We start from the raw sequence: 25921 nt of genomic DNA, 5'->3' as shown, positions 1-25921 counted from the left end.
ATTTGCTTGCGAAGGTGGTTTGGACAAAGCTTCCTATAAGGCTGGATGACGGAAGAACGTGCATCACTACGTCTCCGAGGAATCCCCGATGGGCATAAAAACCACTGCAACACTCCGAATTATAAGAGAAGACGTTATTAAAAGTACGGTGGATTTCTTTCCCCCCTCTTTTTTTCCAATAAGGGACCACAATAAAATATAATGAAAGTCTCTGGCAAAGTCATACTTGTGTGCTTCTCGGATCTGACGGGATAAGACGTCACTGAAAAAAATATGTTCCTGGATAAATATATGCGCTGACCGACAGACTGGACCATGGGCTGTGGATACCGATGGATCAAACCCTGGGACCCGCAATAGCTTGAATATGAGGAATGACCCATTTCTACCTTGAGCACACGGCTGCCGCCTCCCGTATAGCATTATTTTATTTGCCATCTTTTGCAGAGCTCCCCTTTCCCACAAAAAAATTTCTATTCGTCCCCAGTTCATAATGGGATTCTGAGCTGGGAAACGTGGGTGGGCCGATTCGGGATCTACATGCCGTCAGGTACTCGGCACGTTGTTTCTTATTGAGCTATTACAGGAGAATTTGTCACATACAATGCCAGGGAAATGCTGAGTTTCAGCGCTGCTGGACCTGACGTAGTTCAGTTGTTGTGGAATAATCACGGACCTTCCGTGATGGTTCCCGCTCGTCTGACCTGGACAATGAGATTTTAGCAACCGTCCAGGTCTTCTCTTCTGTTAAACTACATCTCCTTACATCATACTCCCGGTGACATCACCCTGCTGTTTCAGCCGCAAGCTCACATGGCCTTGTGGAAATGGACCCGGCCAACAGCTGAACTTGAGACCTTGCACAATTTTTCAGAGGAGGCAGTATTGTGGGTACTTTTTAAAGCGGATTCGAGAACCTACAGCCGCGTCAGATATTATGCGCATCTCCACGCGCCCTTTTTGGTGTTGTAACTATGGCGTTAAGGTATGATATTCAGGATAATTGTCATCAGATACCTATACTGCAAGGGCTTTCAATGGTGTTGAGCTGCCAGCAACTGGGATGCTAAAGCCACATCTATCCACCCATTCTCTACAACTCGATGGTATTGCTTTTATCGTTGTTCAGCTATTGGCATATGGGAGACCAAAAGGGCATGTAAGCTGGCCCAGGATAAAGATAGCCAAGAGGTGAGGTACAATATAGAAAAAATATGTATGATGTCTGCCTCTCTTTTTCCTCCGGCGAGATGTATGCGGCTTGGAAAGGCCATAAGAAGGAGCTTCTTTGCTGGGGCCTAGCCCTCGCTGTTACAGTATTATAATCTGATCTAAACCGCATTGTCTAAATATAGTCATTTCTGGCTTCTTCTGCCTCCTACAAAGAATGAGACCATCACCTTGAATAATGTTAAAAAAGGCGCACAGTTTGGCTGAAATAGCGGTAGCTTTTCACTAGACAAGGTAAAGTTGCTAATAATCATACAAGTACAGGGTTGAAGAGAAGACATTCCATATAACCCAGCCCCACCGCATCAGGAAAAGAGAACAATCACACGTAAAAATTCTTGAACCTGGAAAAGAATATTAAAAAAGAGGATTCTGAGTGGAAAATAAACACACAATGTAGACCCGGAAGAGGAAAAAAGGTAAAGGATTACCAGGAAAGACTTCCTCAATGAATCTGTGAGTACATGCGAAAAGAAAAAGGAAAAAAAAAAAAAAAAAGGGTCAAAGCCATGAATAAAGAGTCAACGGGCTTTCCTAGATGCCATTTCCCCAGGTACAAATAACTTAACGCCATTTCTCGAAATCGCTATTTGTAGACTTGCAACTTGTAATTTTAGGAGGATTTGGCTTTTATCTAACTGCTTGAGCCGGGTGGAGGAGGCTGAGGAGTTGTCGTAGTCGAGGATGGCTGTGCGCCTCCTAGCATGAAGCCTGGAGGGAACATCGGCATGCCTGGGAACTGGAAACCGAATCCAGGGACAGCTGGAGGAACTGCAACATTATTAGCGTTAGAGTTGTCGCGATCACGATCACGATCGTTCGCAGGTCCATCATCCATTCCACGCTCAGGCCGACGGAAGCGGTTTTGATCGTGTGTCGGGCGAGACGACTGAGGACCGCGTTTTCCTCCTTGATCCGTGGCCATTCTTCGACTGATTGCTACTCCGGTCGTCAATTTCAGTGCTCCTCGAACCAAGATGTAAGCACACATACCTTTTGAAGATACTCCTGCGCCAATTTCAATGTCGGGTTCTTCGACAACCATACCACTCTCAATTGGCTTGCCGCCGGTGCCACCGTATTCTGCTGTTAACATCCATTTACGATCCGCCTCAGTTAGCCGTTCGATTGGGATGACACTAATGCCAGTTTGGTAATCACTGCAGTCTCTTGGACCAAATCCAACGCCCCAACGAGTCTACCATCAAGAATTAGTAGCCAAAATAGGGGATCGACGATCAAAAAAAAAAAAAAGAAAAGGCTTACTCTAAGTTGCATGTCGCCAGACTTGTACTGTTCCATTCCCTCGCGCGCATTCACTGCGTCGCGTCGGCTGATCATCTTTACAAACGCATGCCGTTTGTCGATATTGACAATACACGTTTGGACTGCCCCATAACGGCTGAAGAGGGTCCGTAAATGCGACTCTGAGGATCTATTTAGCTAACATTAGCATTGCGATTTGCCTACATAGTGTACGAGGTACAGGCAGAATCGAGGTACTTACGTAACACCACCAACGAACAGGGTACGGCTGAGAACTATAGTCATTAAACATGTTAACAAGAATTCCTACTAGCAAAGACGAAATGAGTGGTCGGCATATGTCTGAGCAGATACCTTTGATATTTCCTTGTCCAATAGAGTAATCCCATTCAACAAATTTGGGGCCGGGAGGAGGCAATGAGTTATCCTTACGAGGCGGGGTCGGGCTGCGGCGACGTCTTCCCGGAGGGCTACGCTGTCGATAGTCATTACCACGGCGGCCTCTCATATCACGTGGATCAGCCCGATTACGACCAGGAGAATCTCCATGGTACTCCCCATAAACAGGGCTATCGCGACGACGGGGAGGAGAAACATCACGCCGCCTATCCCATCCAGGAGAGCGGGAGCGCCGACGATACTGGCTAGGCGGGGAGCGCACATAATCATGGTCTCTATCACGGTCTCTATCTCTCTCACGGTCACGGTCACGTGATGATGATGTATCGTGGGCTGGTGCGCCCCATGCATTTTGAGCGGCTGGCTGACCAAAGCCAGAGAGAACAGCGGGATTGGGGGGAGCCATGCCAGTAGTTGCGGCGGGGTTAGATAAGCTTAAAATTTGCAGTGCAGTTGCCCATTGCTCCTGGGGAATGCCCTGTGCGGCAAGCAGTTGGATAAGGCCTAGTTGTTGCTGGAGAGATTCAGGCGTAAGAGTGCTAATGGGTTGTTGAGGCTGCTGCTGCTGTTGAGGCGGCGGCGGCGCCGGTTGCTGCTGCTGCTGCAACAGAGCAGCAAGTGGATTCTGCGGAGCAGGAGGAGGGTTCGTAGGCTGAGCCTGCGGTTGGGTTGGAAACATATTTGGGGCGAGATTACTCAAGCCTGCAAACTGAGCGGCAAGATTTCCAGCATACGGGTTTACGCCTTGCCCGTTTGACTGTTGCGCAGTCTGTTCTACAGACGAAGAGACCGGAGCGGGAGCTGCACTCTGCGTATTTAATACATTATTGGGACTAGTTTGTGCGGCTGTTGCGACAGCTGGCGCAGCCGCTGTACTTTGTTTAGCCATATCTGCTAGAGCTTTCAAAATGCTTGAGGTGTCTGGTACTGATTGTGCTGGAGCCGAGCCGCCGGCCAAAGCCCCTTGCTGTGGTTGTTGCTGAGTTAACCCCAAAAGTGGATTGAAACCGGGTGCTGGTGATCCCTCGGGAGTGGTAGATTCCACATCTATGAAGAAGTCATACATTAGAATTCTGGGTTCACATACCCCGAGAAAGCTCCTCCCAGTGGTTCTGACCGATGATATACGTTTCTAAACCACATATTGGGAAGACGCGTTGAGTTCGAAGGGGGAGGGCTTACTCTGAGATACTGGTGCATTTAGCTTTTCCTTGAAAGACGAGAGCATAGCGGCTGGAAAAGTGGCCCCACGCTCCCAGATATCAACCAACTTTCTGATTTTGTCCTAAATGAAGAAAACGCGCATACGTAAGTTGAAACTATCCAGTCACAGCATGAAAAGCGGGCTAGAGAGCAAAAGAGATGACCTATTTTGTGGAAGGGGGAATGAAAATAATAGCAGGGGTATACAGGTTAGAAATTGTCTAGGTCAACACATGACCGGGATGGAGCTCAATGAGGCGATTTAAGGCTCAATATGAAAGGCTCTCTTGATAAATATTGATTTCCATTCCGCATCTAAGAGTACGCGTACCTTCTGATCTTCAGGAGCATTGTTTATAATATCGGCCATGAGCACTGGAAGTAAATCGGTCACTCTCTTGACACCCGCGGCAAAAGTGCCATCTGGGGCATTGCTATCTGCTGATTGACCAGCTCTGCGCGCGGAATCAACCCACTGTCGAGTTACAGAGTCTACGACATAGAGTACGCCAAGCTTGTGTGTTCCTGGTGCTCTTTTGAAGTGGGTATATATTTTTTGGATAAGGACAGACTCGGACTAAGAACCATTGAGGAAAAGGATTAGCCTAGGTTCGAAATACGAGGTGTTTCTCAAAAGCAGCTGCGCATCGCGACATAATTATTCGGTCGTCAAAAAGAAAGGCGCGGCCATACCTGGACATTGGCTGTACACAGAGAGGTAATGCTGTTTATCTTCGAGCCTGATACACCAGGGGGCTTGAGGGCAAGCATGGATTGGAGATAGCCATCCAGCTCTGCTACTGCAGATGACATGCTGGAGCGAAATGAAGTTGATACCAGTTCAAAATGTTATGGAGGCCAGCTGACGCTGAAAATATTCTGGCCAATTTCCCACGCGTCACAACGACAAGAGCAGCAGCTAGGTCTCTTCCCAAAAAAAGGCTCACTTTCGAGGGATCTACTGCACGAAACAGGGCTTCGTTGGCCTCAAACCAGTTGGTAAAGTGTATCTAAGTGATAGAGGCGATAAAATTCAACGTTGATTTGAACCTGAGTGATGGATAAGCGTGGCACTACAGCTCTTCGCAAGATAGACAACGAGCGATGGCCTACAGTCGAACCGAGGCAAACAGCGGACGTTATCGACGTCAAAAAGTCATGTACAGTCGCTGATTCACCTATTGGATAAGATTAAAGGACAAGAAGGATGGTTTTACAACAAGAAGAGGTTGATGAAGAAATGATGTTGGATGAAGAAGAACCAAAAAAGAGGGTTGAAGATCTTGGGAGTTTGGGAGGAAGAAAGGCACTCGCTTGCGCGGCGCTATACCAAATGCAGAACTTTATCCTCACGTGATGGTCCAGGTGGACACCCATCTGGCTGCAAGATCCCATCAAACTTCTTGAGTCGGTTATCGCTGTGCATGCAGCCTAGTTCTGTGAAGTTAAGATCATCTTTTAACAAGTCTTTTAAGAATAATTTGGGCACTTGACCTGCGGCTTTTCATTCAGGCCACAAATGGGCTGGGTATGCCTAGTTATTATGAAAGTACCTCACACAGGAAGACTTTGTAGGTTTGTCTAGACTGCCTGAAGTGCAGTCTGACATTGCTTTGTCTATATTGCTTCCTCTGAATGGAGTTTACTGTCTTTGACGCATGATTGCCGAATATATACGGCGAATCGCGGATTCCACTTTTCCCCCTGCCTTCAGCCGTTGAGCGAATTTTCGCCAACATAAACCCGAGATTGGCCCTGAGCAGCCCCTGTCGACAGTTCTACGATTGCTTACTTAGGCCTTGCGCCACTAGCCGACTGTGCATGTACGGAGTATTTTGTATATAGCAATGGAATTATCTCTCCATCCGAGTCTTATTCACGTGTGAATGGACCATATACCTAATGCATGCTGGATCGATGCATACCCAACGACTCCGTTGCTTTAGTCTGGGTTTTCGTCTTGACAAGAATATCATAGATCTTGCCCAGCGAAATTGGGACAGCGCAAATAAGCCTCGGTAGACTTAATCCTCGATATTCCTCGTTTTCGTGATTGATTTTCATGAGCTCTAGCAACAATTATCTGTGTTACCACCATACCGTGTTCCTTCTCGAACTCTTGGAAATGCATTAAGTAGGTTATTTTACGGCTCTCAGATCTCTGCCCCGAGAATGGCCACTGAAAATCGGTAAAAGGCCATCCATACTGACGTCATTGGTCGGTTCGCAGTAGAGGTTTGTAGAGGATGTATGCAGTAGGGAATACAGTGTACGGAATACATTTTCAGAGAATTCGGCTTGGTTGTCTTAAGTTCTGTGTATGTATAGGGCTGGCTTTGGTTCTCGATCACTTCTTCAACTAGGATTCGGGCTCTAAAGCAGGCACCGGCGCTGCGCCACAGAACGGCCCCCAGATAAGAGCGAATATATTTCTCCGTACCAGACTCCATGCAGGGTACAAAATACGTACATGTTACCCATGCCATTGCTCCGTATGTATGCGTCTGCAAACGAAAACTTGGGCTTGGAGAATGGCAGTAAGAACAAGTAAGGGTTGAAAGGTATCAAGTCTTGTACGCCGCACTATCATTGATGGAGGGCCTCGGCATTATGGTTTAACATTTCGTATCTCGTGGGAGGTGATTTCGGTGTCGTCGGGAGCATCGGCTCGGGCGTAAAGAACGCACGGCATGGAAGACTATAAGTAATATTTGGCCAAACGTGTCACATTTTGACGACGCCAGGTTATTTCTTGATAGCATTTTTGACAGTGAAAGGGCTTCAAAGTTATAATATGCATAGAAAACCCATCGCCTATGTGTTTAATGATATGATAACTGGAAAAGGACCGTGCTTCGGGATATCCGTCGTTAATTATTACAAGGGTTACCGTAAAATAACACACTTCTCTTTATCCGGTCCCAGCGTGTACGAATAATAGTTAGCTGGTCGCTAGGCCGTACCGTCCCGTAACGGACCAGTTTGCAGCTCCGGAGCCATGCCTGCAAAAAAATTATTCCCTTGTACCCCCAACCACACGGCAAGAATAAGACGGAATCTGTTTTTGCGTTTCTTCTTTTTTTTTCGTCTCATCCACCCTTCATAAATTCCCACTCTCTCCTCCACTCCTACCTTTTCTTTTGAGACAGCCTTATTATTTTGGTTTGTTGGTATTGTTTGTTTCCCGCTATGGCATCCACACTCAGATTGGGGAGCGCTGCGCTCCGTTCCACTTCCATCGCTCAGAAGCCGGTGGTCCAGTCTGCAGCGTTCAATTGCCTTCGCTACTACTCATCTGCGAAGACCAAGGTCAGTGGTTCCGAATTACAATAATATATAGGTGCGGAACGCTAACGAGCGCGCGATGCTGGCTCCAGTCCCTTAAAGACACCTTTGCCGACAAGCTTCCCGGCGAGGTTGAGAAAGTGAAGAAGCTCAGAAAGTGAGAGATTAGCGATTAGCGATAAGGGATGGTTATGATGCCCAGTAGCTAATCAATTCACTGCCATTGATAGGGAATTCGGCTCCAAGGTCATTGGAGAGGTCACCCTTGACCAAGTTTATGGAGGTGCCCGTGGTGTGAAATCCCTCGTCTGGGAGGTGAGCGGAATAAATTTGAATAAAGAGAACCGTAGATGGATGCTAATTGTATCTAGGGATCTGTTCTTGACTCCGAGGAGGGTATTCGTTTCCGAGGATACACCGTACGTCACCTTGAACTACCATGAAGACCTTCAAAAAAGTGTCTGACCAGCTGTTTAGATCCCTGAATGCCAGAAGCTGCTCCCTAAGGCCCCAGGGGGCGAGGAGCCTCTTCCAGAAGGTCAGCGGAACCCTCTTGTGATGAGAATAAATGTGCTGTAGCTTGGAAAATGGACAAACTGACCCAAAAACACAGGTCTTTTCTGGCTGCTGTTAACCGGAGAAATCCCCAGCGAGCAACAAGTCCGCGCGCTTTCTGCCGAGTGGGCTGCTAGATCCGATGTCCCCAAGTTCGTCGAAGAGCTCCTCGACCGCTGCCCAAGCACTCTGCACCCAATGGCCCAATTCTCCCTCGCCGTGACCGCCCTGGAGCACGAGTCTTCCTTCGCAAAGGCTTATGCCAAGGGTATCAACAAGAAGGACTACTGGCAGTATACATTCGAGGATTCCATGGACTTGATCGCCAAGCTGCCGACAATTGCCTCTAAGATCTACCGCAATGTCTTCAAGGATGGCAAGGTCGCCCCGATCCAGAAGGACAAGGACTATGGCTTTAACTTGGCCAATCAGCTTGGCTACGGAGAAAACAAGGATTTTGTTGAGCTCATGCGTCTCTACCTCACTATTCATTCCGACCACGAGGGTGGTAACGTCAGTGCGCACACCACTCACCTTGTCGGCAGCGCTCTCAGCTCTCCTATGCTCTCTCTTGCTGCCGGTTTGAATGGTCTTGCTGGTCCTCTCCACGGATTGTAAGTCGCCATTGAACCCGGGCGCTCTTCAGTAATTGAATATACTGACTTTGTATTTTAGGGCCAACCAAGAAGTGCTTGTCTGGCTTCAGAAGATGAAGAAGGCCATTGGCAATGATCTTAGCGACCAGGCCATCAAGGACTACCTCTGGTCTACATTGAATGCCGGCCAAGTTGTCCCAGGCTATGGTCACGCCGTCCTCCGCAAGACCGATCCCCGATATGTGTCCCAGCGCGAGTTTGCTCTCCGCAAACTGCCTGATGACCCCATGTTCAAGCTTGTCAGCCAGGTTTACAAGATTGCTCCAGGCGTTCTTACCGAGCATGGCAAGACTAAGAACCCTTACCCCAATGTGGATGCTGTGAGTTTCCTTTCACTCTTCCTTTCCTCCCTTTGTCGCGCAAAAATTAATATTTCGTCTCTAGCACTCTGGTGTTCTCCTCCAGTACTATGGCTTGACTGAGGCCAGCTACTACACTGTCCTCTTCGGTGTGTCTCGTGCGCTCGGCGTCTTGCCACAGCTGATCATTGACCGTGCTCTCGGTGCTCCAATTGAGCGACCCAAGTCCTTCAGCACCGAAGCTTATGCTAAGTTGGTTGGAGCCAAGTTGTAAAGATCCAAGTCCCTTGGCTTTACAGCGTTTTCAATATGGCATGAGACTCGCACGATTTATTACTTTTAGGGAGCTCGCTTTCTCCCTTCCAAACTGTCTACCCTCCGCTTTTTACTTTTTCCGTCGAGCACAAATTTCTTTTCTTTCCAGTGGGATTCTCAGGGTTCAAACGGGAGGTGTAGGGTAGAGGTTCTTGGTTATTGATTTATGTATAGTCCAAGTACTGCGAGTTTGCTTTTTTTTTTTTTTAACCAGTGTATTAATATGAGGCCACTTATGTGCTGCTCTGCATCTCGTCTCCTCTCATGGACTCATCTGGTCGTTACAGCTTTGCCTATTACAGGCAGCATCAGTGGCATTGTAATTTTCATGCCTCAGGAAGGATGAGCACACAGCGCCCCCAACCTTCGGATTCCGGCGCGTTCCTTCGCTGTCCGTCGCGGGCGGTGTTTGTTGGGAGCACGGAGCTGGCTGTTGAGTTCAACAAAGCCCAGCTCGCTCTTCCCAAGAGCTTGGGCTGAGAACGCCATGTTATCAGCCACAGCCGGGACACGGCCTCTGATTCGCGGAGGGCCCTGACACTAAAATTCTGTTGGCTGAGTCATCGGGAACCTTTCCTGATAAGGATTAGCACATAAATCACACCATCGTGGATGACACAGGCCGCTAGTCCGTTCTGAGGATGTTTGCTCTGTTTGAGGGAGATTGGCTCGCGTTGGGCGACTTAGTCAGCAGCCATTGGCCCCAGGGGAGGTTTCGTTGGTCGGAGAGTTTATATCTGCAGTTTCAGCCCAGATCTTCAGCTTCCTTTCCCTTTTTTTTCTTTTTTCTCTTTATTGACGAAATTCTTGTTATTGTCAAGGCTCAGAGCGTTGTCGCCGCCCTCCAGAAATTCAAGTGTAAGCATCGCTGCGTTCCATTGCTTTTTTACCTCGGTGAGTTTTATGGGTTTCACAAGGGCTTTTTCGGCTGCAGAAAGGGGACGGGCTTCCCCCGAGCTCGCGGCATCCGGAATTCTTGGCTAAACGATTGAACCCGCCAGATTACGGAGCAAAACGTTCCTTATCCAGAGAGAACACGGAGTAAAGGAAACTCCGCCCGTTTACCACGGTGATCCCGCAAAACTTTCACAAGGAAATACAGATCCGTCTTCGGAGACCAAGTCAGGACTGAATTCACGGTCAGCCGTCGTTGCGTGTTTTGCCCCCATCCATTCGCCTTCCAAACCACCCCATTCGGCTACAACAGCAGTAGAGGCGACGCTTCTGCTCCCAATTCCACAACCAATCTAAAAACCCAGAACAACACCGGCGAAGACGCCCCCTTCATCCCTTGGTCAGGGCCCCTTTCAGCGTCCCAGTGTCAAGAGATGTCCGCCGCTCAGGTTTCCTCCGCCACCAGCGCTCCTCGAACTATCGAGAAGAAACCCGTCAAGTTCAGCAACTTGCTGCGTGAGTATTCTCTTACAACAATTCTGTTATAACTGCTTGGTTCAAGACCAGTTTGCTGATCTATGTTCGTATTGGCTTAGTTGGCGCCGGTTTGAACTTGTTCGAGTAAGTAGTAGTACCACATCAACTGGAGGTCAATTGGAATTTGAGAGCAGCGGTGCTGACACTGTGTTTGCGCAACCGATCAGGGTCACCACGCTGGGACAGGTAACTTTTCCCTCTATTGTATGGTTGGTTAATGGATGGCTAACTCTTTTGATTGAATAGCCGCTGGAAGTGATCAAGACAACCATGGCTGCCAACAGAAACGATAGCTTTGCGGGAGCCATGGGGCGGATTTGGGGTCGTGGCGGTGTTCTCGGCTGTAGGTGTCCTTTTTTTAAGATAGTGAGCCCGCAACCATCGCTAATAAGTTTTGAACGATATAGATTTTCAAGGACTCATTCCGTGGGCCTGGATTGAGGCATCGACCAAAGGTGCTGTCCTCCTCTTCGTGGCATCGGAAGCCGAATATCACGCGAAGACTTTCGGTGCATCTGATTTTATTGCGGGAATCGGCGGAGGTATGGCAGGCGGTGTCGCTCAGGCATACGCAACCATGGGTTTCTGCACTTGCATGAAGACGGTAGAGATCACCAAGCATAAGATGGCTGCGGCTGGCGTAAAGCCTCCCAGCACCTTCGCTACTTTCATGGATATCTATCGCCGTGAAGGTATTCGCGGAATCAACAGGGGAGTCAATGCGGTCGCCATCCGCCAGACTACCAACTGGGGTTCACGATTCGGCTTGTCTCGATTGGCTGAAAGCGCGATCCGCAGAGTTACTGGCAAAGAAGACGGCCAGAAACTCAGCGGTTTCGAAAAGGTTATTGCTAGCGGTCTGGGTGGCGGTCTGTCAGCCTGGAACCAGCCTATCGAGGTTATTCGAGTTGAGATGCAGAGCAAGACCGAAGATCCCAACCGCCCCAAGAACTTGACCGTGGGTAAAACCTTGAAATACATCTATAGCACCAATGGAGTCAAGGGATTGTACCGAGGTGTGACTCCTCGCATCGGTCTCGGTATTTGGCAGACAGTCTGCATGGTCGCTCTCGGTGATATGTATGCTTCCCACCATCAAGTCGTTTAATTGCTGCTAACCACTGTATCTGTAGGGCTAAGGAAGCTGTCGAGAAGTTGACCGGTGACAAGGTCACTGCCAAACACTAGGCACGAAGCTATAAACTAATATCTTGGGCCTTGTGCGACGCGTCGCCATTTCAATCCTTGCTTTTACTCGTTAAACACAAGTGTTTGCATAGAATAACCGTGTGTGTTTTATAATCTGACGAAATTCTCTAGATTACATACACTGCCTGTATTGTAGTCTTTTTTTTAATGACTTGTGTCTTACCAAATACAATACTTATACCATATTGGATCAATTGAGCCAGAAAAAAAAAAAAAAAATCAAAATTTGCACTCTCATTCTTAATACAAGTACAGTACATGCGGTCTATTCGAACAATCTTTTGAGTCGAGGGTTTCCCTTCTCACGCTCCTCATTACCTCTTTTTCTCCCCTTGGTCCCCCCTTCTACTTAAACTCGCTACGTTTTCTCGTCCCCCTTTCATAGATAGCCCAAAAGGAAAAGAGATGCCACCAAATAAATGAAAAAGCCTTCGAAGTAGACGCTGGACAGGCACAGGGAATGATTCTAAAGGAAAACAGCTTGTCAGGGAGACGAGTGTATGGAAACGGCTCTATGCGCCCTTCCAACAAATATTTTGTCTTATTTTTTTTTTGGTGTTTGCTTTTAATGTAGGAGATTTTGAAAACGAAGGAAGAAACAGAAATGAGTTTAGCTTCGGGTATGTTAGATATTTGATGGCTTTATATATTTACACAGTTAGACCGAGCTCAGAGGCATAGGGGATGCGGAAGAGGTCGCCGACGCTGGCAACGGAGGCTTTGCCTGCCAAAAGAGACTTAGCGGCCTAAAAAACCGTGAAAAAAAATGTCAGTGTTAGCTTGATCATTTTCTTACTCAACTGCTTGAAAGGGGATTACGGTTATGCGTACCTCCTTAACTTGCTGCTCAGTAACTTTCTCGATGCTCTGGCCGACCCCAGCAATCTGGAATGGCTGGCTGCCATGGACGAGAGCAGAGCCGGTAAGCTCCACACCGGATGTGAGGTTCTGTCCACATTCAAGGGCACGGAATTTAGCCAATGCGATCGCCTTCTTAATATCTTCGCTCGCAATGTTGCCAGAAGCAACTTTCTTGATGGTCTCCACGACGCTCTTGCTGGCTTGGGCAACGGACTCAGCCTGACCAGAGATAGTAATATGGAAAAGCCCAGCATCGGAGTAGGTGGCCTGCTTGGCAGACACAGAGACACCAGAGACCCCCTCGACAGCCTTGGAGAGGAGAGAGGAGCCAGTGGACCACTTAATGGTGGATTGACCTCCAAGAAGGGCAGCCAAGACGTTGAATTCGGGCTTGTAGCCGTTGGTGCCGAAAGAGCTGGATCCAGGGAAAGCGATAACCATAGCGTTTCCGGCTTGGCTGGCGATGCGCTGCTCGCCTCCGTAATATTTGCTGGCTTCGCTAGCGACGGCACCGGATGCGGGGGAAGCGGGAACACCGGAGAAGAATTGGCCGACCCATTTTGAGACTTCGCTTGCATTGGCGCCGTTTGAAATAACAGCAGTAGTGGCCTTGGTGTATACGTTCTTGCTGAAAGCGGCAACACCGTCGGCATCAACATTCAGAGGAGCCGAAGGAGACGGGATCAGTGGGTTTCCGAGTCCGCGGTGGAAGGCAACGTTGTGAACAGCATCGAGAGCTTGGAGCGAAGGGTTGGCGACCAATTCTTGCTGGGAAAGCTTGACGTGATCAACGACAACTTCGCTGAGTTCATAGGCTAAATACCCAGGTTAGCATCTTTCCCTCTTGATTCATCGAAACGCCTGCCTACCTGAATATTTCGCATTTGAGAGGGCTTCCGCCAGCAATTCGGCATAGTAGGGAAGGTCAGCGCTCAGAAATTTCGTCGTGAGGACCACGTTCTCTCTCGAGTGGTAAGCCGAGAACTGCCCTCCAAGCAATTCGGATTCTCGGGTAATCCGTAGCGCCGATCTTTTCGTCGTTGACTGTCAATTGAGGAAATTCTATCAGCTCCTGATGTTCCAAACACACTCCGGTCTACATTTCCGGCTGAATACGGGGAAATCGTCCCACCTTGAACGCAAAGTTGGCCAACGCATCGGAGTATCCAGGCAATGGCTGGTATCTCGAGCCGGCTTTGGCGACGACGGTCAATGTTGTGGTCGGGGCTGGGAAGTCCTGGCAAGCGAGCTTCACGCCAGCGGCTTCAGTGGTTTCGTAGTCGTAGCCCTTTGGAGCGGCTGCGGAGGCCATGCCCCGTTGAGAGGTGGACAGGCATTGTTTTCGGAAAGCCCGTACGGCTTGCCGGCCGAAGGAGGTTCGCGACAGCATCATCGCATGTGATGATGAAGGAAGGAGACAGAAGCAAGGAAGAAGAAGAGCAATTGGCGGGGGAGGATGGGGTTGCGCGAGTCGAGAAGACCGGGTGACCTCGTTTGCGTCGGTTCAAAAAGCCTTCCAAACATTCAATCTCAGTTGTTCGGAACACGCCAATTGGGATGAGGTTTGATCACCCCGGCGCTGATTGGCTGCGTTGACGATACTTTTCGCTGGAGTCACGTGCGGTATCCTTTCGTGTATCGCTGGCGTATCGCTGGCCGCAAACCACGGTAATTTTGCCAAAAAAGCCGTCGAGCAAGTTGCTTTGAGTCGGCCTCGTCCCTGGCATTCTTGCAGGTACTGTGCGCGTGTTCGTTGCTCTCTCTCGTTCTCCTGGCAGATGAAGGACCGCAGGTGACCCCGACGACATCTTCTAGAGGGGCCGGCATCACTCTAGAAGCTCGCAAAGATGTCTCAGGTGAGTCGGGGCCTTTTCGCTGCTGATCCAGTCCCAGTCCCCCCACCCCAGCTATTTGAAAGCGGGATAACTGATGCGATCAACCAGTATGCCGCAGAGCTTTGCAAGCTTCTAATTACGGATAATTTTGGAGAGCTATACGCTGTACGTATTATCCCTACGTCTTCAACGGGATCGAGGCGGAACTAAGCGCCGCCGGGAACTTCAAAACTGATCATCTCCTCATAGCTCATCTTCATCTACCTGCTCAACCATGGCCGGCAACCGCTCCCTCGAATCGTGCAGAACACCCACCTGTCTCCCCGGCAGGTCAAGCATGGACTCGCCGTCCTCGTCCAACAGCATCTCGTCTTCCATTGTACCTCCCTCGACGATGGTATCACATACTACGAATCCAACTGGAGGTCCGCTTATAACTTGGTGAGATCGGGGAAGATTATACAGTTGGTCGAAGAAAGACTGGGTAACCATGCAGCCAGCATCGTGTCTACCCTCCTGGCACTTGGCCATGCGAAAATCAGCTATCTCGAATCGCTGCCTGAACTCCAACCGGGGCACGAACGTCCTGTGAAAGCAAATGGCATAAATGGTGTCCACGGCGAAGAAGGCGAAGATGTAAATGGCGTGGATGATGACACGGAAAACCGTACGGATCATGCGCACGATTACCAGCAAGACGGACCCGTTCGGGAACCCAATGGTTACCATGACTCCGACCCTGGGCTTCAGGTCCAGACGATATTGCAACAGCTTGCTGCTTTTGGCTTTATTACTCGTGTCCGCAATCAACATTTTCAGAGCCCTGAGGATAATTTCGATGCAGCGCTTAAGGCAGCAAAAAGCAACGGTGACTCCTACGGCCTGAAGGGTAACAAGCTGGAAGCCAAGCTTATAGAGGACGCAGAGAAGCTCGTTAAAGAATGGACTGATGGTAGGATATCTCGGGCACTTCCATCGGCGAGCTTGCTACGAGGGGTAAAACGACGCCTCCGAAAGGATGATTCATCTGCTCCTAGGAAAAGGCTAAAGCTTGATGGGCCTCTAGAGGATGATGTCAAGGACGAGGATGATGGGGATGACTTTTCTGACGATGATTACCATAGTGATGAGATGGCTGCATTGGATGTGAGTTGTTTATTCGCTTCTCAGGTTAATGGTAGTGGAATGCTGACCATGAGTAGCCTAACATGGTAATTCGGGTCAATTATGAAAAGTTCAACGTTGCCTTGAGAAACCGACGGCTGATTGAGCTAGCCGACCAGAATGGAAGCGCAGTGACATCTCAAGTATATGAAACACTGCTTTCGCACATCGAAGTTCAAACTCCGACGTGTCGTGAACATGTAGAAGCTATTCCTGAAGGAGAAGAAGCGGAACAATATTCAGTCTCGATTCGCTTGGATACCATTTCTAGAGACCTTGACATTGACTTGGATCTTGCTGGGGTAATTGCCGGAATTACACCCGATAATATCAATGGGATTAAAGAGGATGAGGATGATGAAGACGAGGAAGGCGGCCCTGTCAGCATGAAACGACGCGGTCCGAGCCGCAATTATTTGGTTGATCAGCACCTCTCCTTCCTCGCCGCAGAGCCGAGTTTCTTCTGCACCCGACGAATGCAAGCGGGTATGATTACATGGGCTGTGGAATATCGGCACCTCGCGAAAAAACTACGACATCTGGAACTCGAGCGATTAATCGAAGCCCGCTTTGGCGGTTTTGCTGTCCGTATTGTGAGAGTTCTTGCAGCCAAGGGCAAGTTAGACGAGAAACGCCTACAAGAGATTAGTCTAATGGCTTCGAAGGATCTCCGCCAGATTCTGGGTCAGATGGCCAGCGCAGGCTTTGTGGAGCTGCAGGAAGTACCGCGCGACGCCCAGCGCCAGCCGTCCCGTACAATGTATCTTTGGTTCTACGATCCTGACCGAGTTCGTTTCATGGTAATTGAGGATACGTATAAGAGCATGTCTCGATGCCTTCAACGAATACGTGTTGAACGAGAAAAGTTGAAATTTCTCCTTCAAAAGACAGAACGGTCCGATGTCAAGGGAAATGAGGACCGCTACCTGTCCGCAGCGGAGCTACAAACTCTAAAGGAATGGAGGGATACGGAGAAGTTGCTCTTGGGCGAAGTGGCTAGGTTGGATGAATTAGTTGCCGTGCTTAGGGACTACTGAGATTTCTGTTGCGACTGGCCTTGGTTGGGCCTTCCTTTTTTTTTTTTCGGTCTCACTTATTCCTCTACTGGGCCTTTCACGGTGCAAAATGGCGTGTGTCGGTCTAGCGAAAAAAATAAAAAATTGGGGCATTTAAAGACAGGATGGCATTTACTTGGGGGCATTGAATGGATATCTATGTTGAATATCAAATGGAACTTTTGCAACAATAGCAGATTTTTAGTCCATATATTCAGAGTTCGATGCTAGTTTGTGTCTTCAGAGCTGGAAATATTGGTCTGTAACCAATATATTAAGGATATTTTGTAGTTGCAAAATGGATGAGTGTCCATCCATGAGAATCATGGTGGGTTATTACTTTGATTTCTTCTCTGTATTCGTCTCCATATTCGCGCTGTTAACAATTCCGCTCACGCAGGATTGAACGAAGCGGAATGCCCACCAAGCAACAACTGTCGCCAAGGCAACATACAGGGCGGTGGGCACTAGGGATTTGGGGAAGATGTTCATGAGATATGGGTCAAGGATAATATCCACAACGACGGGCGGAACGTGATCCATAAGTGTCTCATTAAGTGTGAAATAGTCTGCCGCAGCATCAATGACAAGCAACAATGATGATGTACTTGGCGATGCAGATGACAATCTTGAGGGTGGAGAATGTTCGGCGAGCTTGACAGCGGAATAATCTGTTAAAGAAGATGACAAGGAAGGGAAATCGAGGACATCAGATACTGCGAATGTCCTGAGATGGAAAGATGTCGGTTGCTGGAGCTGATGATGAGCCTTTAAGGTAATAGACATATCTATAAATTGGAGGAATTGAGCACTTACGGTTGCAAGCCAGCATATGCGGACTTCATATCGTTGCCCAGGATTCAAGTTAAGGAGATGAACCCAGGATTTCGCTCCCATGGGAGCGGTTTCGGATGGAAAAGAAGCGTTGAGATGTCTCCTAATCGACGGTATAGATGGAGAGAGTGCGTCTAATCCGGAGAATTCCTCATTGTATAATGATGATGGCAGCTCAGCGGAGTCTGGTTGGGGTGCGATAAAAATTGTCTTCTCAACGTTTGCCAACACCAATTGTACAAGGAGAGATAGGAGGAATAGAACAGCCAGCATGGCCTGAGTTCTCAAATTGACCGTGCACATGCTATCCCAGAATGTATGCCCGCAGGACCCTCGTCAAACCATAGGCCTAGGCACCTTATAGAGTCCCGTTTAACTTCAGAATATACATTAGCCATTGTATGCAGCACATGTGTTCCCCGTGTTATAAGAACTCGGGTAAATGGGTATCATCAAAATATACGAATGATTGCACTCTTGGGAGCATGCCTCCAGAAGCAAGAAGGAATATACAGCTTTTAACGATGAGTATGTAGACATACCGAACAAATTGCGGTCCTCCAAAGATTCACAGAATGCAGATGATCAAATCTCAAACCAAAACTACCTTTATGACGGCACATCCCCCTGATATCTCGAATCATCCCGTGCCGAGATGATGTGTTGGAAGGTTCGGAGAGTGTTTAGTCATCTGTGGTTAAAAGTTACGTTACGGAAATCAGAACGCGAACCAGCAAATCAGAGGGCATGGCTCGCTCCAAATTGCACGTTGGCGGAAGATGATTGGCTCATAAATTGAAAAATCAACAATACCTTACAAAAGGAGGGAAAAGTAAACAACGGCTTGGGAAGAACTACACCAGGGCATAGCTACACAGATTATAGCTGTTGTTTTGGTTTTGGCAACAATTGTTGGGCTGCTATAGTTACCAGTTACTTTTGGAAAACTTTAGTGTCTCTATCTACAAGAGAGTATAAAAGACGCTGGTTTCCGTTACTACTAAGTTGAACTTACTTGCTACTTGGTGGGAACAAGGTGCATAGTGCTTGGTTAGGGTGTTTTGGTTGGGCCGAAATATTTCTCCGTGACCTCAGGCTTTCTTTTTCTACGAACCTCCAAAAAAAACAACTTTCTCATTTATTCACACCAGAGTCACCTTCATCTTTTGACATACTCCTTAAGTTGGTGGCTTATTGTTTTGGAGTGATCTGTGAACAGATAATTGCTCAGAGTTTTGTTGTTTGCCCATCATGAGAGAAGTTATCAGTTTGAACGGTCTGTGCTCTATTACCCTGCCACCATATTAGCTCTTGAGCTATGAATCCTGGGGGGTTCGTTGCTGACGCGAAACTGGTATATAGTTGGCCAAGCTGGCTGTCAGATGGCAAATTCTTGCTGGGAGGTATGTTTCTTCCTAACACTTTCATGAAGCACTCGCAGAAGGTGGAATCTATCAATCCTAACATTTTGTGGTGCGTGATATAGTTGTATTGTCTTGAACATGGCATTCAGGTGAGTAACTCAGCGTCTATTTCTTGTTCTACGATATAATAAGTCCTTATAGAGTACTAACATGAATTTCCGGGTAGGCGGATGGATATCTGAACGAAGAACGGAAAGCTGGTGATCGTGATCACGGCTTCGAGACTTTCTTCTCTGAAACAGGTGTGTAAATAGGCCCCGATTTTTCCTATGGTGCTAACTTGCTTCGTTATGGATTTAGGACAGGGTAAATACGTCCCGCGAACAATCTACTGCGACCTCGAACCAAATGTCGTCGACGAAGTCCGCACTGGGCCCTACCGTAGTCTTTTCCACCCGGAGCAGATGATCACTGGAAAGGAAGATGCCTCGAACAACTATGCTCGTGGCCATTACACCGTTGGAAAAGAGATGATAGACCAGGTCATGGACAAAGTGAGACGCGTTGCCGATAACTGCAGTGGTTTACAAGGCTTCCTGGTCTTCCATTCCTTCGGTGGTGGAACTGGATCCGGATTCGGCGCCCTCTTGATGGAAAGATTGGCTGTGGACTACGGAAAGAAGACTAAACTTGAATTCTGTGTCTATCCCGCTCCCCAAAATGCCACCGCCATCGTCGAGCCCTACAACTCTATTCTTACCACCCACACGACCTTGGAAAATTCCGACTGCAGTTTTATGGTTGACAATGATGCCATTTACGATATTTGCCGCCGGAGTTTGGGTATCGAACGTCCAAGCTATGAGAATTTGAACCGTTTGATTGCACAAGGTGCGTGAATTTCAAGCATGAGGCGCCATCTTCAAGATTTTGGTTGTGAACTGGCTTTACCAACACAGATTAAATTTAGTGGTGTCTTCGGTTACTGCGTCCCTCCGTTTTGACGGCTCATTGAACGTTGACCTGGCCGAATTCCAAACCAACCTTGTGCCATATCCTCGTATCCACTTCCCTCTGGTTTCATACGCACCAGTTGTTTCCGCGGCTAAGGCAGCGCACGAAGCCAACTCGGTTCAGGAGATTACCATGGCCTGCTTTGAACCCAGCAGTCAAATGGTCAAATGTGATCCCCGTAGCGGTAAGTACATGGCCACATGTCTGCTTTATCGTGGTGATGTAGTTCCCAAAGATGTGCATGCATCCGTGGCCACTTTGAAGACCAAGCGCACTATCCAATTTGTCGACTGGTGCCCAACTGGCTTCAAGATCGGTATCTGCTACGAGCCACCACAAAGAGTTCCCAATGGAGATCTTGCCAAGGTTGATCGTGCAGTGTAAGTAAATCCCCAGTCAAGTGGAGGGATGCCCTGCTGACGTCTGAAAAAGCTGCATGTTGTCAAACACTACCGCCATCGGCGAAGCATGGTCCGCCCTGTCCCACAAATTCGACCTTATGTTCTCCAAGCGTGCCTTTGTCCATTGGTATGTGGGCGAAGGTATGGAGGAAGGTGAATTCTCCGAAGCTCGTGAGGATCTTGCTGCTCTTGAGCGCGACTATGACGAAGTTGCAAGGGATTCTGTGGAGGATGAGCCTGAAGAGGAATACTAAAACATCGGAAAATATTTTCTCTTATATCCCATTATCTCCGAGTCTCTTCATCCTGCATTTCTGATGCATTCATGGACAATATCATACCACTCCTTTTAATTAATACAATAACTTAATCTGGCCCAGTCAGTATTTCTTCTTTCGATGGATGTGAAGTGGCTTTATTCCAATTCCTTATATTCTTTCATTTTGAGCTTCCAGCAGCAGTGACAGATATAACCACCTCTCGAATTCCTGTATTGTTTGCCTCTCCTGCAGAAATCACAGATGTATTTGCATGGGAAAACCCCCCCCGGGTACTCTGCATTCTCTGTTTGCTGGTACTGTGTACGGAGTAGGGTGCAATCAATTCCACTTGCCGGCTTGCTCTGAGCGGATGACGTCGCAGGAATTACATAAGTCATCCTTGGCGGTGAGCCACAGCTTAATTGATTGGCTGTGCGCCAGCATCGCCCTCTGATTGGACGCAGCCACAATTGAGCTTGAGATTTCCCCAGTTTGTTACGAAAGCCAGCCCAATCGCTAGTTACCTCCCCTGGCCATCCCGCAAGCCAGCGACATTCGACATTCTCCGACGACGACTGCAGTCGCGCGATATAAGGCAGGCCTCTTTTTTCGTTGATTTCTAGCCTTTGCATATTAGATCTGTGCTACTTTTTCTGCTCTGTAAAGCTTTCTTCTCTGTGTTAGTACTTGCCATCTTGCGGTTACGACCTACATTGCAATCGAACCGTACCTGTCGCTGAGCAAGGGGGAATTAACGGGATTTATATCCCAGGAGGGATCCTAGAGCCATGGCGGAAGGTGAGGCTCTTATCTATTTCTCCCGGGCTTGAACTGTCTTTAGATTCTTGAAACTTCACGCCCGCATGGACTAACCCATGATGTTTCTGGGGTGCAAGCTGCAGGACTACATCCAAACCTGAATTTGACACCGGAGGAGAAGCGAGTATTTTATCAACTATTTCAAACCGCGGATAAAACAAATCTGGGCGTTGTTACCGGCGAAGTCGCAGTCTCATTCTTTGAGAAGACCAATCTGCCTGCGGAAACGTTGGGTTTGGTAAGACGCCCCGCCGCCCCTTTTACAACGGATTGGGGCGCATGGGAATAAGTCTCGAATTCGCTTTAACAGTTGAGTTCTATATCATAATAGATATGGCAAATTGCAGATAAACAGAACCGCGGCCTTTTAACGCCGTCTGGATTCGGCATCGTCTTGAGACTGATCGGCCATGCTCAAGCAGGTCGTGCTCCGACAGAAGAATTGGCGTATCAGCGTGAGTGTGTCTTCCCGTTATATTGCCTACCTCGACAGCTGACTCTTATCTCGCTGGAATTCGACAGCCGGCCCGCTGCCAAAATTCACTGGCATCACCACAGAGCCACCTCCACCCGCATCAGCAGGCAGTCCTCCCCCAGCGCTTGGTCCTACCAGAGTTCCACCGTTGAATCAAGAAGATATTGCCAAGTTTTCCTCCCTTTTCGAGCGGTCTGATACTCAGAATGGCCTTATCTCAGGTACAGGCTCCAAAACCTGGTGGTCCTAAATTTTAGTTTCCTAATGGGGCTTGAACAGGGGAAACTGCGAAACAAATATTCGAACGCGCGCGGCTCCCAAATGAAATTCTTGGACGCATTTGGAACTTAGCCGATACAAAGCAACGGGGTGCTTTGGATATTACTGAGTTTATCATTGCGATGCACCTCCTGACAGCATTCAAAATGGGGACGATGCGCACTGTTCCACAATCTCTCCCACCGGGACTCTATGATGCGGCTTGTCGGCGAGGGGATGTGCGCACATCAGTTGGCTCACGCTCCTCCGATGTACCTCCCGTACCGGCCATACCAAAGCAATTTACAGGTTCGGCGCCTCATAGAACACAAAGCCCCCTGAACCGACAGCCAATGAGCCCATTATCGGCCCACGGCACCGGTAGCGATTGGCTGATCACCCCTCAAGAGAAGTCGCATTTTGATTCAATATTTAACACTGTGGATAAGCGTAAAGTTGGATTTCTGAGCGGTGACGATGCCGTTGGTTTCTTCGCAAACGCACAATTATCCGAAGAAACTCTAGCACAAATTTGGGATCTCGCCGATATTGATTCCGATGGCCAATTAAGCAAGGATGAGTTCGCAGTAGCAATGTACTTGGTAAGACAACAACGGACTACAAGGGAACCTCTCCCGCAGTCACTACCACCTGCTTTGGTCCCGCCAAGTATGCGACGGCAATCCGCTCCACCTCCGCAGCCTATACAGCCACAGACCACTGGTGCTCGATCTGCCGCTGAAGACTTGTTTGGGCTCGATGTGTTTACCGCACCGCTTCAGACGTCCCAGTCAACAGGCGGGTCCAATCCCTCATTTCAAAGTCCTTCATCTCCCATGCGTCCACCACCTCCAGCTAATGTTTTTAAACCTTTTGTTCCTTCGTCTTCATTTGGCCAAAGTCTCACGCCCCATGCAACTGGATTATCAAGCACGAGTGCGCAGCCACGCTCACCTCAACCTTCAGATGACCTGCTTGGAGACGCTGATCCAGAAGAGAGCAAAAAGTTAACTCAAGAGACAACAGAGCTTGCCAACCTTTCAAACCAGGTTAGCACATTGTCAAGAGAGATGGAAAACGTTCAAGCCAAGCGTGGGAATGCAGAGCAGGATTTAGCTCAAACGAACCGACAAAAACGAGACTTTGAGACTCGCCTTGCGCAAGCCAGGGCAATGTACGAGCAAGAAGTCAAGAGTTTCAAAGCGCTCGAAGAACAACTAGCAGCTTCAAAGGCGGAAACGAAAAAGCTACAGCAAGATTTCGCCATGGTTGATGGTAGCCGTCAAGATCTACAAAACCAGTTCAATCAAGTTTCGGCTGCACTGGAGGCAGATCAGCGCGAAAACGCAACTCTGAAAGAGAAGATACGGCTGGTGAATGCTCAAATCAGCCAAGTCAAACCTCAGCTCGAAAAAGCGCGATCAGAAGCGCGACAGCAGAAAGGACTGGCTGCGATTAACAAGAAACAGCTTGCCGCAGTGGAAGGAGAACGAGATCGAATTCAAGAAGAAATAAATGCCATGGGAAAGGAGATTCAAGAGTCCGAACGGCAGACCAGTCCACCACCAGTTACGAGCCCTGCAGCATCCAATGCTAGCCAAGGAACAAATCCATTTTTTAAGCGGACTCCAAGCGCATCAACCGACCAAGCACTGTCTGCGAATCATACTGGTGGCGACGGGCAAAATACTGCTCAAAATATCTTTGATAATATGTTCGGCGCAGCATTTTCCGCCCCTTCAAAAACGTCTCCTCCACCGCCCACTACTTTCAGGACCGAGGCCTCCACCCCGCAACCCCAATCTGCCGATGTTGTGACGGCATCGACTACGCATGAGGGTCAATCCCCGTCCACCACGTTTGATCACGTTCCTGATGCCGTTGAGCCTCCGCCTCCTCCACGGTCAAGACAACTAACACCTAACGAACTTCCTATCGAAGGGCATAAAGAATCGCAGTCCACGTCTGTTAAAACTTCTCCGCCAGGAAGCAGGTTCGGCGACGACCTACAAGCTGGAGCCGCGGCACCGCCCTCGAACTCAAAAGAGACCTCGCCATTTGAAAGCGGGGACCCTTTCTCTGAAAACGTAAATAAAAAAAAATCTCTAGAAAATGAAGGCTTAGCTCAAAACGAAACACAGTCTACAATACCGGGCGCATTCCCAGCTGCGACTTCACCGCAAGGACCGTCCAAGAAGGACTTTACCTTCGATGAGCTATTCGCAGGACGCACTCATGAACGCTCCCAGTCACAAAAGGCTCTTGACTTTGAAGAGGCATTTGCAGCAATGAAGAAGGATCCTAAGAAAGATTCTGCCAATGAGGCACAAATGGCAGGCGGTTCTAACGAGTTCCCGCCCATCAGGGAGCTAGAGGACGATGACGATAGCACCGATAGTGAAGCTCCAGCTGGTTTTGATGATGACTTTACTCCGATTTCCCCACCAAGAGGCAATGGTACCAAAGAGATTCAACCGTTCCCTCCAAACGAAGCTACACCACTACCTGGCGCAGACGCTCAACCGTCTCCTCCAGGTTACGATGGAAGCGCATCGAAACAACCAACTGGCACAGCGCCACCTGAGTTCGGAGATCTTCTTCCCGGTAGAACAGACCCAACTGCGCCTGGGGATGCACCCCATTCTATCGATGCGACCACCGGTGCTCCCATCATAGGAGGTGTGTCTAAGGCACCTGCCGACTTTGAAGCAGCCTTTGCGGGTCTGGACCTCACGCCTGCGAAAGAGGCCGAAGATGACGATGACGATGAAGACGATTTCGAATCGCCATTCAACAAGGACCCATCTAATTTCGATATGACTTTCGACTCTCCTGGACCTTCTAAATCGAACGCGGCTGCCGACGCTCCAAATATCAATGATAGTGCTAACGCAAACTTTTTCAGCTTCAATTCTGCGGGAGGCTCTTCCTCAGGGGATGGAAAACAACCAGTAACCCAGCAGAACGCCTCATCCCTCTCGCAGCAACCCTCTTCGCACGACTGGGATGCATTGTTCTCCGTTCTCGACGAGGCGAAAGGACAAGGGGGTGTAGGAAAGTCAGAAGCGAATTTTTCAACATCTGCACCACCTACGTCCACGGAGCCTTCGCAAGCGACTGTGCCGACAACAGCAAGTCCTACCGGCCAATCCAAGCAACCTGGGTGGGCCTTGAATGCAGATTCGGGCGAAGATGACTTGATATTACAGCGGTTGACTTCCATGGGCTATCCCCGGGACGAGTCGTTAGCGGCGCTCGAAAAGTTTGATTATAATCTTGACAAGGTTAGTTGTCTTATCAGATAGTTTTGATCAATGAAGGTTGCACGGAGCACTGACCTGGAATGATGTAGGCGGCTGATTTCTTGGCGTCAAAATCGTGACCCCCACCCGTTGCTTGCGCGCCATGAGGCCCAGTAGTCAAACTTGCGAATGATCAATATACTAGAAGCTAGACTCCACTTCAACCACTTTATACCCCCCTGAGTGCGATCTTCAAGCAGGGAGGCATCAATACAGGATCGTATCCTCTGAGACCTCTTCCCACTCGCACCCCCTTTTTTTCCTCTTTCTATGCATTTAAAGTTGATTTGAGCTATTGAAATCGTTGGAGTGCAAATTTCTTTTTCTTTTGATTATGTGGTATACTCTCATTTGCATATCGATTCCCTTAAGATGACTTGCATGGCTTTAATAATATTTGTATATGTATATAACATAACTCAGCTAATTGA

At 48.6% G+C, this 25921-nt stretch overlaps 8 protein-coding genes across 8 annotated transcripts; 5 read left to right on the top strand and 3 right to left on the bottom strand.

Moving 5' to 3' along the window:
- Positions 1 to 1431: 1431 nt before the first annotated feature.
- On the bottom strand, positions 1432 to 4911 carry D8B26_006445 (uncharacterized protein; the record flags this gene model as incomplete). Its single annotated transcript, XM_003069582.2, has 8 exons — positions 1432 to 2169; positions 2224 to 2428; positions 2497 to 2665; positions 2738 to 2771; positions 2851 to 3942; positions 4078 to 4180; positions 4430 to 4675; positions 4792 to 4911. The coding sequence occupies 8 exons, from the start codon at positions 4909 to 4911 to the stop codon at positions 1865 to 1867; spliced, it is 2274 nt and encodes a 757-aa protein (XP_003069628.1). The 3' UTR covers positions 1432 to 1864.
- A 2227-nt stretch (positions 4912 to 7138) lies between these two features.
- On the top strand, positions 7139 to 9474 carry CIT1 (citrate (Si)-synthase). Its single transcript, XM_003069583.2, has 8 exons — positions 7139 to 7407; positions 7476 to 7540; positions 7614 to 7698; positions 7755 to 7802; positions 7861 to 7921; positions 7997 to 8552; positions 8614 to 8914; positions 8979 to 9474. Exons 1-8 carry the CDS (start codon positions 7288 to 7290, stop codon positions 9165 to 9167), a joined length of 1425 nt encoding a protein of 474 aa, XP_003069629.1. The 5' UTR covers positions 7139 to 7287; the 3' UTR covers positions 9168 to 9474.
- A 527-nt stretch (positions 9475 to 10001) lies between these two features.
- YHM2 (Mitochondrial DNA replication protein yhm2) lies at positions 10002 to 11974 on the top strand. The gene is made up of 7 exons (XM_003069584.2): positions 10002 to 10102; positions 10210 to 10618; positions 10699 to 10723; positions 10807 to 10825; positions 10886 to 10982; positions 11047 to 11719; positions 11773 to 11974. Exons 2-7 carry the CDS (start codon positions 10537 to 10539, stop codon positions 11825 to 11827), a joined length of 951 nt encoding a protein of 316 aa, XP_003069630.1. The 5' UTR covers positions 10002 to 10102; positions 10210 to 10536; the 3' UTR covers positions 11828 to 11974.
- Positions 11975 to 12402: 428 nt separating this feature from the next.
- On the bottom strand, positions 12403 to 14248 carry QCR2 (ubiquinol-cytochrome c reductase core subunit 1). Its single transcript, XM_003069585.2, has 4 exons — positions 13842 to 14248; positions 13579 to 13753; positions 12680 to 13524; positions 12403 to 12594 (listed from the first exon to the last, which is right to left on the bottom strand). The coding sequence occupies exons 1-4, from the start codon at positions 14100 to 14102 to the stop codon at positions 12499 to 12501; spliced, it is 1377 nt and encodes a 458-aa protein (XP_003069631.2). The 5' UTR covers positions 14103 to 14248; the 3' UTR covers positions 12403 to 12498.
- Positions 14249 to 14406: 158 nt separating this feature from the next.
- Positions 14407 to 16989, top strand: RPC82 (RNA polymerase III subunit C82). The gene is made up of 4 exons (XM_003069586.2): positions 14407 to 14565; positions 14653 to 14709; positions 14794 to 15690; positions 15747 to 16989. Exons 1-4 carry the CDS (start codon positions 14557 to 14559, stop codon positions 16743 to 16745), a joined length of 1962 nt encoding a protein of 653 aa, XP_003069632.2. The 5' UTR covers positions 14407 to 14556; the 3' UTR covers positions 16746 to 16989.
- Positions 16990 to 17089: 100 nt separating this feature from the next.
- Positions 17090 to 18225, bottom strand: D8B26_006440 (uncharacterized protein). The gene is made up of 3 exons (XM_003069587.2): positions 18140 to 18225; positions 17580 to 17973; positions 17090 to 17513 (listed from the first exon to the last, which is right to left on the bottom strand). Exons 2-3 carry the CDS (start codon positions 17898 to 17900, stop codon positions 17100 to 17102), a joined length of 735 nt encoding a protein of 244 aa, XP_003069633.1. The 5' UTR covers positions 17901 to 17973; positions 18140 to 18225; the 3' UTR covers positions 17090 to 17099.
- A 396-nt stretch (positions 18226 to 18621) lies between these two features.
- Positions 18622 to 20755, top strand: TUB1 (alpha-tubulin). Its single transcript, XM_003069588.2, has 7 exons — positions 18622 to 18873; positions 18960 to 19000; positions 19084 to 19110; positions 19188 to 19263; positions 19322 to 19852; positions 19932 to 20355; positions 20408 to 20755. Exons 1-7 carry the CDS (start codon positions 18849 to 18851, stop codon positions 20628 to 20630), a joined length of 1347 nt encoding a protein of 448 aa, XP_003069634.1. The 5' UTR covers positions 18622 to 18848; the 3' UTR covers positions 20631 to 20755.
- A 465-nt stretch (positions 20756 to 21220) lies between these two features.
- On the top strand, positions 21221 to 25915 carry D8B26_006438 (uncharacterized protein). Its single transcript, XM_066125183.1, has 6 exons — positions 21221 to 21434; positions 21539 to 21693; positions 21787 to 21910; positions 21978 to 22151; positions 22210 to 25472; positions 25541 to 25915. The coding sequence occupies exons 1-6, from the start codon at positions 21425 to 21427 to the stop codon at positions 25568 to 25570; spliced, it is 3756 nt and encodes a 1251-aa protein (XP_065981264.1). The 5' UTR covers positions 21221 to 21424; the 3' UTR covers positions 25571 to 25915.
- The last annotated feature ends 6 nt before the right edge of the window (positions 25916 to 25921 follow it).

This window comes from Coccidioides posadasii, chromosome 3 (assembly GCF_018416015.2).
Source record: "Coccidioides posadasii str. Silveira chromosome 3, complete sequence".
NCBI classification, from domain to species: Eukaryota; Fungi; Ascomycota; class Eurotiomycetes; order Onygenales; family Onygenaceae; genus Coccidioides; species Coccidioides posadasii.
This window is presented reverse-complemented; position numbering and strand designations above follow the sequence as displayed.